The sequence below is a fragment of the Silurus meridionalis genome, chromosome 28 (assembly GCF_014805685.1).
Source record: "Silurus meridionalis isolate SWU-2019-XX chromosome 28, ASM1480568v1, whole genome shotgun sequence".
In the NCBI taxonomy this organism is placed as follows: domain Eukaryota; kingdom Metazoa; phylum Chordata; class Actinopteri; order Siluriformes; family Siluridae; genus Silurus; species Silurus meridionalis.
Window position 1 is genome coordinate 2214120 of NC_060911.1, and position 11061 is coordinate 2225180.

Consider the following 11061-nt stretch of genomic DNA (forward strand, 5'->3'; position numbering starts at 1 on the left):
TTTACAAGATTGACAAAGCTGTTCATGAGGAAAAAAGTCGACAAAAACAGTTCAAAACAGTCGTTAAGCTTTTTCATGAACTGTTTCTACTTTTGTGTTTTCTTTCCTATAGAATTTGCAGAAAAACACACAATTTGCCTTCATTTCAAATCCCCAAGAAAACAGAATTTCTATGAAAAAATGTAAAAGAAAAAAACCCCGGGGTGATGTTCTGAGGTGAATATCAGTGCTTCTGCTGGAGATGATGTATGTGGAGGTGCAGTTGTGGCTCCAGTGAAAGGAGACGCGTTGAATTTTGTTCATTGGGTTTCTTGCTTTAGTAATGACTTCATTCTCACTATGAGATCCTGTGTGTGATGCAGCGCTCTGATCTACTGCACTTATCTATTATACTGATGTCTAAAGCCGTGGCATCATAATGATGGTAATAAGATGAGGATTGGTTCAGGGAGGACACCACTGAAGGTCCTGGGGTGAAATGGACAGCCTGACGGGCTTTGTAAAAGCTACCACATCCTCAAAGGCTTCTAACTGACCGTTAAAACAGTCCATCTTTTTATTATTATTGTTAGTGTTATTATTAATAATAATAACACTAATAATGATAATTTATGTCAGTTTCATTTTCGGCCAACTTTTATAGGCTGTTCGGCTTTTCTTTTAATGTGTAAGTGGCGACATCTGCTGGGCTCGAAGGGACACTACACCTACATTCAAGCATTTCAACAAGAGTGAATGTTTTGGAATATTTTAATTGAATTAAATTGAAAATAAAATGGATATTTTGGGAGAGTTTTAGCAACTAAATCAGAAATGCAAGGCTTGAAAAAAAGTTTTTTCGCATTCTGTATTATTGTTTAATTGTTTTCACTAAAAATAAAAAATAAGTTTATTATAATGTATTATTATTTTTTACCTTTTAAAGAAGTTCAGTCACTATTGCATTAATAGAACATTTTTCTGTTTAATCTATTTTTTTAAATAAACTCTTTTTAAATATGTTAAAATGTTTTATTTATATGCATGAAAATGTATTAAAAATATTTACAAAATGAATTGAGTATTTCTTTAATTCTTCTACTAATCAAAAGAGCCATGCGAGTTCTACCTTTTTAATATTTCTATAAATTTACTGTTTAATTTGATTCAGCATTTTTATTTATTTACTCAAATTATATATGAGGAAATTATTTAAATAAACACTACAAATTCTAACAGTATTTCATATAATAATAATAATAATAATAATAATAATAATAATAATAATAATACAGCCAGAAAGAGTTTAAATCAGAGTAATGCCAATGCATGCACAATATTAGCAAATGATTCCCTCTGTAAATAATAGGGGTAACATTATATGTCCAAAATAATGTGCACCCCTGACTATTACACTCGTGTGTGTTTGGTGAACATCTCATCCCAGATTTATTTCCTTTTTACTGCTATTAAATTTCACTCTTCCGGGTGGCTTTCCAATAGATTTTGGGGTCATGGCTGTGGGGATTAGTGATCATTCTGGTGCAAGAGCTTTAGTGAGTCAATGTACTGATGTAAGGATGTTGAGGAAGCTCCTGTTCCAGTTTAATTTTAAAGTGTTAATTGGTACATTTTATTTCCTCCAGTCCAAAAATCGAATGTCAAGGTGAGGTGTCCACATACTTATGAATGACAAGGTGAGGTGTCCACATACTTATCAATGTCAAGGTGAGGTGTCCACATACCTTTGGCCACACAGTATAGAAATGGTATGCAAGGGTGCAGGGGTGTAGATTACATGTCCCCCGCACTTTTTATAAAAAGTAAATTCGTCCCCCTCACTTTTTTAATGGAGAGAGTGTGTGTGTGTGTGTGTGTGTGTGTGTGTGTGTGTGTGTGTGTGTGTGTGTTCACGACATGGTAAGGTTTTAATAGAGCAATGTATATAAATGCAGAGTGATTTAAAATTCAAAGAGACAAGATAGTCTATACATGACGTTCAAGTATCCATGGCAATCAGTCACTCACTTGTCACGTCATCATCACGCGCCCTGGTACTGTAGCTCGAGTCGCATCCGCGGTCCCGATGAGCTCAAAGCGGCAAAAACCGCTTCACTCCTTTTTTACAAAAATGTCGAACAGTGTAAGTTGCATATGGATCCGAATTGTGTTGCACAGTGTTTAGTAGCTCTGCCTGTTGCTCTTGTTGAATAATTAGCAAGTTTTAAAGGATTATAAGGAAAAATAGCTGCTTGGACAAACGTTCACTTTTTCTGTGTTTTTTCCTTAAACTCTTTTATAATGGGGGTTGTGGTGCAAAGGATGCTGGGTAATGTAGTCCGGTGGATGAGGGTGGATGACGGGAAATGTTACAGTATGCTGATAGGAACTGATTTTTATTTTATGGGCTGCTCTTTCATTATTGCACTCATTTTACATTTTAATGTGTTGTCAAGAATGAGCAAGAAAGAGACAGCCTCGGTTTGTCAGGGCAGATTCAGTATGTTACACAAGACACTTTACAGGTGAGAACAGATGTGGCATTTAACACCTGGCTGTTTTTTTTTTTATTTTTTTTTTTACATTTTATAATGTATAATCTATTAATACGCAAGTCTCCATTACTGTGTGCCATGTACTGTGCATACACAATACAATTTAAAATATGTAAACAATTTACTCTTAGTACGATTATAAGGACATCTTTGTACTGTCACATTACTACCTTGGAGTACCAATGTGTACCTTAATGTACAACTGTACATTTTTGGGGTGCTAAAAGATGTCCTTTTAAGGGTCCTGTCCCAGTGGCAAGCTGTTGTATTTCTGTATTTCTTTCTGTTTTATAATCAAATATAATCATAAAGCATATAAAGCAAAACAATTATGATTAAAAATAAAACCTGTCAATTACACAAGGGTTAACTTTAAAAAAAAAATTGGTAACACTAGACATTTCGTCCCCCCCACTTTTGAAAGACCACCAGAGGGCGCAATCACATTCACAGTCCTCTTTTCACTTCCTTTTTCGTTTGTGTACACCTGTTCTGTGTTCCCTATTTAAGTACAGTCTTTTGCCTCCTTGGTGAGGCAACATTGTGTAGATTAGAGTTTCACTGAAGGCCTCCGTGTAAAAGTTCTTGCCCGAGCCAAGAAGTTCTTGGTGATTATACGGATACTGAAGGACTTCAGGAAGTATTAAGGTCACCTCATGTAACCTTTATCCATCTTCAAATATACACTTACACACAATATACACATTGAGTGTATTTATTAGGTTCTAGATACAATAAAATACGAACTTATAGTAAATGTGTTCCAAAAGTATCTGGACACTTGACTTTTCCACATGTGCTTCTTCCTTAATCTGATGCACAGTTTTACAAAGCTTTCCCTTCACCCAAACCTGTTCAAAGCTATGACGATGACCCTGTGTACAAAACCAGCTTTATGAAGATCTGCTTTCCATGGGTTGGATTGGAAGATCTCCTGCTATGGAGCTCTTTTGACCATTCGTTTCCAGAAATGTTTGGCCATACACTGTAATGTAGTGATAACATTGTAAGCGTTACACAACAAATATATATAAAACAAACGGTTTATAAGCGATGCTTCATATCAGAAACTAAAAATGTGTAAAAATATAAATCAGTATGTTCATATTAACGTAAGAATGATGTATTGTGTATAATATTTTAATGGTTTTTGTTTTCTTGTACAAACAGGCGGCAGGACAAAAATAAGATGGCGGCTGGAGCGAGAACGCGTTGTTATGCTATGAAAACATGGCTTTGAGGGGTTTTTTTTTAAATCTTTCTCAATTGTCTTACTTTAATGGGTATGTGTTTATCTGATCGTTTTTTAAATAAAGAAAAAAAACTATTTCTGTTACGTTTCCCACTTTTTATTTATGATTTTCCCAAATACCGTCCCCACACAGAGCTCGAAACTGACCCCTAGCGGACAGTCTGTAAAACAACAACCACTAATTATTTAAGATAACGGATTTCTATAATAAACTTTCTGTATAATAATATATATATATATATATATATATATATATATATATATATATATATATATATATATATGTATAATGTATAATAATATATATATATATGTGTATAATGTGTATAATAATATATATATATATATATATATATATATATATATATATGTGTGTGTGTGTGTGTGTGTGTGTGTGTGTGTGTGTGTGTGTGTGTGTGTGTGTGTGTGTGTATCTCCTTGTTCTCCTGCCTACTTTTCTCATCAAACCTGTTTCTCCACCTTCTGTCTCCTTATGCTCACCTGCACTTCCTCGTTCCATCACCAGGTCTCCTTACTTTCTCTTTCTAGAAGTTTTAGACGCGTCTGTGTTTTTTTGCGGAGGTAAGAAAAGTTTTAAACACGCTTATAGGTCGTTATATAACTTTATTTTAGCGGTTTATATTTAATATAATGACTCATTATATTATTATTATTATGTAGTGAAGAAAAATAAAACAAACCAAAATAGGAGGCCATTAACTAGGCTTCATAAACTGCGTCATATTTCTTGGTAAAAACTTGTAATATGGTATTATATAATATATTGGTGTCGATGTATTGTTTGCACCGTTGTTTTTGTTTTTAAGAGCACATTGTTTATTTGTACATTACTGTTTTAGTCGAGGATTTCTATTAATAACATTTTTATGTTTTTTTCCGGGTTGCCAGGTTATACCGAGATCCGCTTATTTGCGTAACCACACATAGTGAAAAACCTCTGTCCCTGACTGGAACAAATATTTCATGAAACTTTTATTTTTGACCTGGTTAAAGAGTTTAATAATTTGTTAGCTAAGCGGCATCCTTTTTTATTTTCTTCAAATGAAGTTACAAGTACTGATCTGAGCCGGATCTGGCAACCCCGTACATCTTATATTCAGTGAGGAAAATAAGTATTTGAACACCCTGCTATTTTGCAAGTTCTCCCACTTAGAAATCATGGAGGGGTCTGAAATTGTCATCGTAGGTGCATGTCCACTGTGAGAGACATAATCTAAAAAAAAAATCCAGAAATCACATTGTATGATTTTTTAACTATTTATTTGTATGATACAGCTGCAAATAAGTATTTGAACACCTGAGAAAGTCAATGTTAATATTTGGTACAGTAGCCTTTGTTTGCAATTACAGAGGTCAAACGTTTCCTGTAGTTTTTCACCAGGTTTGCACACACTGCAGGAGGGATTTTGGCCCACACCTCCACACAGATCTTCTCTAGATCAGTCAGGTTTCTGGCCTGTCGCTGAGAAACACAGAGTTTGAGCTCCTCCAAAGATTCTCTATTGGGTTTAGGTCTGAGACTGGCTAGGCCACGCCAGAACCTTGATATGCTTCTTACAGAGCCACTGCTTGGTTATCCTGGCTGTGTGCTTCGGGTCATTGTCATGTTTGAAGACCCGGCCTCGACCCATCTTCAATGCTCTAACTGAGGGAAGGAGGTTGTTCCCCAAAATCTCGCAATACATGGCCCCGGTCATCCTCTCCTTAATACAGTGCAGTCGCCTGTCCCATGTGCAGAAAAACACCCCAAAGCATGATGCTACCACCCCATGCTTCACAGTAGGGATGGTGTTCTTGGATGGTACTCATCATTCTTCTTCCTCCAAACACGCTTTAGTGGAATTATGACCCAAAAGTTCTATTTTGGTCTCATCTGACCACATGACTTTCTCCCATGACTCCTCTGGATCATCCAAATGGTCATTGGCAAACTTAAGACGTGCCTGGACATGTGCTGGTTTAAGCAGGGGAACCTTCCGTGCCATGCATGATTTCAAACGATGACATCTTAGTGTATTACCAACAGTAACCTTTGAAACGGTGGTCCCAGCTCTTTTTCTCCTCCTGTGTAGTTCTGGGCTGATTTCTCACCTTCCTTAGGATCATTGAGACCCCACGAGGTGAGATCTTGCATGGAGCCCCAGTCCGAGGGAGATTGACAGTCATGTTTAGCTTCTTCCATTTTCTAATGATTGCTCCAACAGTGGACCTTTTTTCACCAAGCTGCTTGGCAGTTTCCCCGTAGCCCTTTCCAGCCTTGTGGAGGTGTACAATTTTGTCTCTAGTGTCTTTGGACAGCTCTTTGGTCTTGGCCATGTTAGTAGTTGGATTCTTGAACTCTGATTGTATGGGGTGGACAGGTGTCTTTATGCAGTTAACGACCTCAAACAGGTGCATCTAATTTAGGATAATAAATGTAGTGGAGGTGGACATTTTAAAGGCAGACTAACAGGTCTTTGAGGGTCAGAATTCTAGCTGATAGACAGGTGTTCAAATACTTATTTGCAGCTGTATCATACAAATAAATAGTTTAAAAATCATATATTGTGATTTCTGGATTTTTTTTTTTTGATTATGTCTCTCACAGTGGACATGCACCTACGATGACAATTTCAGACCCCTCCATGATTTCTAAGTGGGAGAACTTGCAAAATAGCAGCGTGTTCAAATACTTATTTTCCTCACTCTATGTAGGTTAATAGCTTTATTGTTTTTTATTTATTTATTTTTAATATTTTGTTGTATCGCGTTCATTATTTTTGTAAAATACAAACCTATAATAAAAACTTTCAACATGGAGGTATAGAGCAGTAAGATCTTGAAATGCTCACCATGGATTATCACTTACTTATGATGTGGGGGTCTTTATTGATTTGTGTGCAGTTTTTAATTAAGGTTCTGCCATTTGATTTTAAACAGAAAAAATAAAGCCACAGGTACTGTACAGGAACAAGACTGACATCTGTAAAGTCTGAGCAGCCTGTGGATCCACCAGCAACCTGCAGGTATCTATCTATCTGTCTGTCCGTCTGTCTGTCTGTCTGTCCGTCCATCCGTCCCTCCGTCCGTCTGTCTGTGTGTCTGTCCATCCACTACATGGAGAATTCATGTTCATCCTGAAGGCATTTAATGGGATTGAGGTCATGACTTTGTGTGGGTCAGTCAAGTTCTTCCACAAGTTCCTCTGACCACACACACACACACACACACACACACACACACACACACACACACACTGATCAGCCATAACATTAAAAGTGCTGGTTTCAGTGCATTTCTAAATAACAGATGATTTCTCTGGGGGTTTTCAGGATGTCGGATTCGAACACATCACCCAGCTTCACCCTGACTAAACCGTCAGTGGATGATTCCAGTGATAGCAGTGATGAACCGTGGAACATTCGGTGAGTTGGTTATGGTATAGTGATAATCCAGAGCTACAGCAGGTGTGAAGCAGTGAGCAGTATAATGGACCTGGATTTTATCCCATGGTCACTTCCTGATGTTGAGGAGTTAAAGCTGTTATTGATGTTTGCAGATAAAAAACTGACTGAATGGATCAAAATAGTATATATATTTTTTTCTTTTATTTATATTTAGTTATATTTATTAACATGAGTTTTTTGAAAAAATATATTAATTAGATATATATTAGTCTATTAATAATGAAGCTGTTGGAGTTGAATCCTGGTGCTCTTTTTCAGTCCGTTTCTCATCTGAACATGTTCCTCAGTAAAGGTGTACACTTGCTGTCTCACTCCAGAAGGAACTTGAACTGGATGTTACTATGGTTACGGTTGTTTATAAGGCTGGCCATTAAGATTTGAAAAGCACCAATCAGCTCCACCCAAAATCCATCAAGTCTGTGATCTGTATTCAGTGTGTGTGTTTTGTGTAAATGTTGTTTAAAGAGATTTTTTTTATTTATGCAGCACAAAATATGATCTTCTATCAAGCAAACGTCACACATCCAAGAAGTCAATGGATCGACACAATGCATTTAAAAGGTGTGTATTTTTTTTTTTTATATTTCTATAAATATATCTATATTATAACTGTGCTAGTTTACACATGTTTATTATAAAATAAAAAGTAAAAATATATATTGAATATCACATTTGTCATGAGAGATGAGTGGAAAGAGATTTTGTGTATATATTAAGTTAAATGTGCAACTACACACAGTACAATATGCACAGAAATGCTTTTAAAGTTCTCACAAATCTCAGCTTGTTAAAAAGTTCAGAGTGCAAAATCAAACATGATGCAGTGCCTCTGGAGTAGATAAGAGGCTGAAATGCTCTGAATAATCTGATATTTACATCTTTACAAGTTCCATGTTTTATATAAAAAACAGTCCAAGTCACTTCTTCATGTCTCATCGTCTGTGTTAGATATTTGGTAATGAGGTGCTTCATTATTTCACTTGGTTTCTGTTGATGACTCTGACCTTCGTGTTGAAAATGATTCATTTCTTTCACTTTTCTTTCCCTATTTGAATTTGAACATGAGAAATTTATCTGTTGCCATTTACAAATTAAGTTGATTAGCTGGTCTCTGCTTTGCTATAACACATGAACAGCAACGTAGCTAATATACAAGCTCGCTAAAACATGCAAGTGTGTACAAGAATAAAGATCATTTAGGGAAAAAAAGTTCAATTTTGGTAAAATCCGTTTTTGTTTTTTTTCTTAAATAGGCTGAAACTTTCTCATCGTTTTTGCCGGATGTGTTCTCATAGTTAAAGTAGATATTATAAGTTGTGCAATAAACTGCATGGTCAGCATGAATACTGACATTGTGGCATTTAAACTGTGGTATATTGTATTATTAACAGTGGTGGGCAAAGTACACCTTTTATATTACACCTTTTTTTTTCCCTCATTTGCACCTGAATTTGACACCTTTTTAAATGATGCCATTCCTAAACCCTGTGTTATGGAAGTAGATTGAGTGTGTTTTTGATAGAAAGCATTGTGTCACTGCAAGTAACAAGTAACGTCTAAATGTTGTTGTATTTAGCTGTGAATTCCACTGAGATCTAAGCTGTGGCTTCTGATTTTTTTTTATTTATACACAGACAATCGCTCAAGATTGTGAAACCTTCGATGTGTTTTTTCACTCATGTGAAAATGTCATGAAGGATCCTGTGTCCATCCCCCGTCAAGACACTTTATGTAAAACCTGTATCCAGAAACACTAATAAAGATTGTTCCTGCCCTAAACTGCTCTAAGAGGTTTGAAATATTCCCTGATTTACCACTAAACAAAACACTGGATCGATTGCTGAAGCAGATGGACTTCAGTCATGCACTTCCTGCTCATAGCTATGCTGGGCCTGGAGATGTAGCCTGTGATATCTGCATTGGGGAAAAGATCAGAGCTACAAAGTCATTCCTGACCTGTGGTGTATCTTCCTGTGAAACCCATGTGAGGCATCACTACACTGTAGAAGCCTTCAGTCACCATGTACTAGTGGATGCAACAAAAGATCTGAAACAGAACATCTGCCAGCAGGATGACGGAGGTCTGGATGAGTTAATTCTGCCAATAAACAAAGTTACGGTTATTTAAAAGCAACTATTAAGAAAAGCATCATTAATAAGTAGAGAAAATGTGGCACCACAGAAACATTGCAAAGATCAGGACGATGCTCCAAAGCAGGTGTGAGGACAGGGGGAAATTTATCAGGGAAGCTACTAAGATGCCACTGAAGGATTTACAGCAGTTTCTTGCAGATACTGGTCACTCCTTGAAGGTGATTACCATCTGTTGTCTGGGCTGTGGGGTATTCTTGTGAAGAACAATATGCAAGCTTGTCTAAATTCGCTTAACGCTACACGTGTTAAGTTCTGACAAGACAAAGGTTGAACTTTTTAGCTATAATTCTAAAAGGTATGTTTGCCCCAAAGCCAATACAGAGCATCATCCAAGGAACACCATACCAACATGACGTATGGTGGGGTAGTCATGTGATTATGGGGCTGCAGCTTTTCAGCTGATCAGAGGAATTTCACATTTCCACATTAGAATGACCCGAAGCACACATTAATATCAACATAGGTTTAGAAAAGGATAATCAAAGTTGTTTTCTGGCCCAGCCAGTGCTCAGAACTCAATCCCACCAAACACCTATGGAATAACATTCAAAGAGCCATATACAGGAGATCCCATTTCACTTTGAAGGAGCTTCAAATTTTTTGCAAAGAAGAGTAGGATAAAATTTTAAGTCTAAATGTGTGTAGTTGAAAGAGGCTTATTCATAATGCCATAATAAAAGCATAAGGTGCTTCCACAAGGTAGAAGTTCAGGAGAGGTGTTCAGATTGTTACGACCCAGTCTAGGGTTAGGTCAGGTTTGGGATTCAAAAGAACGGATCTTACAAAAGCTAACCCAAACACACCACAAACACCACACACAAAAAGGTTTGCTACACAGGTGTTGGTATATTGTAACACTCATATGTATACAGACTTACAGGCTTGGTCTTCAGGGTGGGCCAAGGCCAAAATAATAAACCTCCTATCTACTTATTCATTCATCTGCATTAAGTACTTAATACTTAGGGAATACAGTCTGGTCTTCCACACACACACACACACACACACACACACACACACACACACACATACACACACACACACCTATAATTTAGTATCGCATCCACCCACTGGTATGTTTTTAATCTTTCCGGGAAAACCAGTGCCTCAGTTTCTGGGGTACAAACGTTGATTTAACAGCTAATTCATGGTCCATCATGTCAGAGGTACAATAGAGTTACACATGATGGACATACAAAAGATGTACGTTTAATTCCAACTCCCCACTGACAAGCAAAGTCACAGTTTAATTCAATTTTGCTTTATATTTACTGGCCGACTTATTATTATTATTATTAACGACAATAATAATAATAATAATAATAATAATAATAATAATAATAATAATAATAATAATTTCTAAGTATATTTCCATTCTCTTCACATTGTTAACGCTGATTGGCTTCTCTTTTAGGGTGTAAGTGGCGACATCTGCTGGAGGAGAAGGGACATCACTACACCTACATTCACTCATTTAAAAAGAGGATATAAAAACAAATTAATGTAGTGATTTGAATTAAATAATAAAAAATATATTTACATATTTATTTTTACTTTATTTACTATTTATTACATTTTCTAAAAATACCTGACACTACCTCATCAGTTTATGCATTCTTAAACTACATATCACAAGTAGGATTGAAAAGTTGAG

The 11061-nt window shown here is 36.3% G+C and overlaps 1 protein-coding gene across 3 annotated transcripts in view; it reads left to right on the forward strand.

The window, feature by feature from the left end:
• The first annotated feature begins 4220 nt into the window (after positions 1-4220).
• The window catches only part of LOC124381476 (dentin sialophosphoprotein-like), a 57435-nt gene continuing 50594 nt past the window's right edge, over positions 4221-11061 (forward strand). For 2 of the 3 annotated variants that reach the window (XM_046843166.1, XM_046843167.1), the window contains exons 1-2: positions 4221-4368; positions 6727-6812. Coding sequence is in view for 1 of the 3 variants with exons in the window: in XM_046843163.1 (XP_046699119.1) it covers positions 7120-7211 (92 nt within the window). In the remaining 2 variants the exon portion in view is untranslated. Of the gene's footprint in view, positions 4369-6726; positions 6813-7118; positions 7212-11061 lie in introns of all 3 variants that reach the window. The other variant, XM_046843163.1, reaches the window with a different exon arrangement.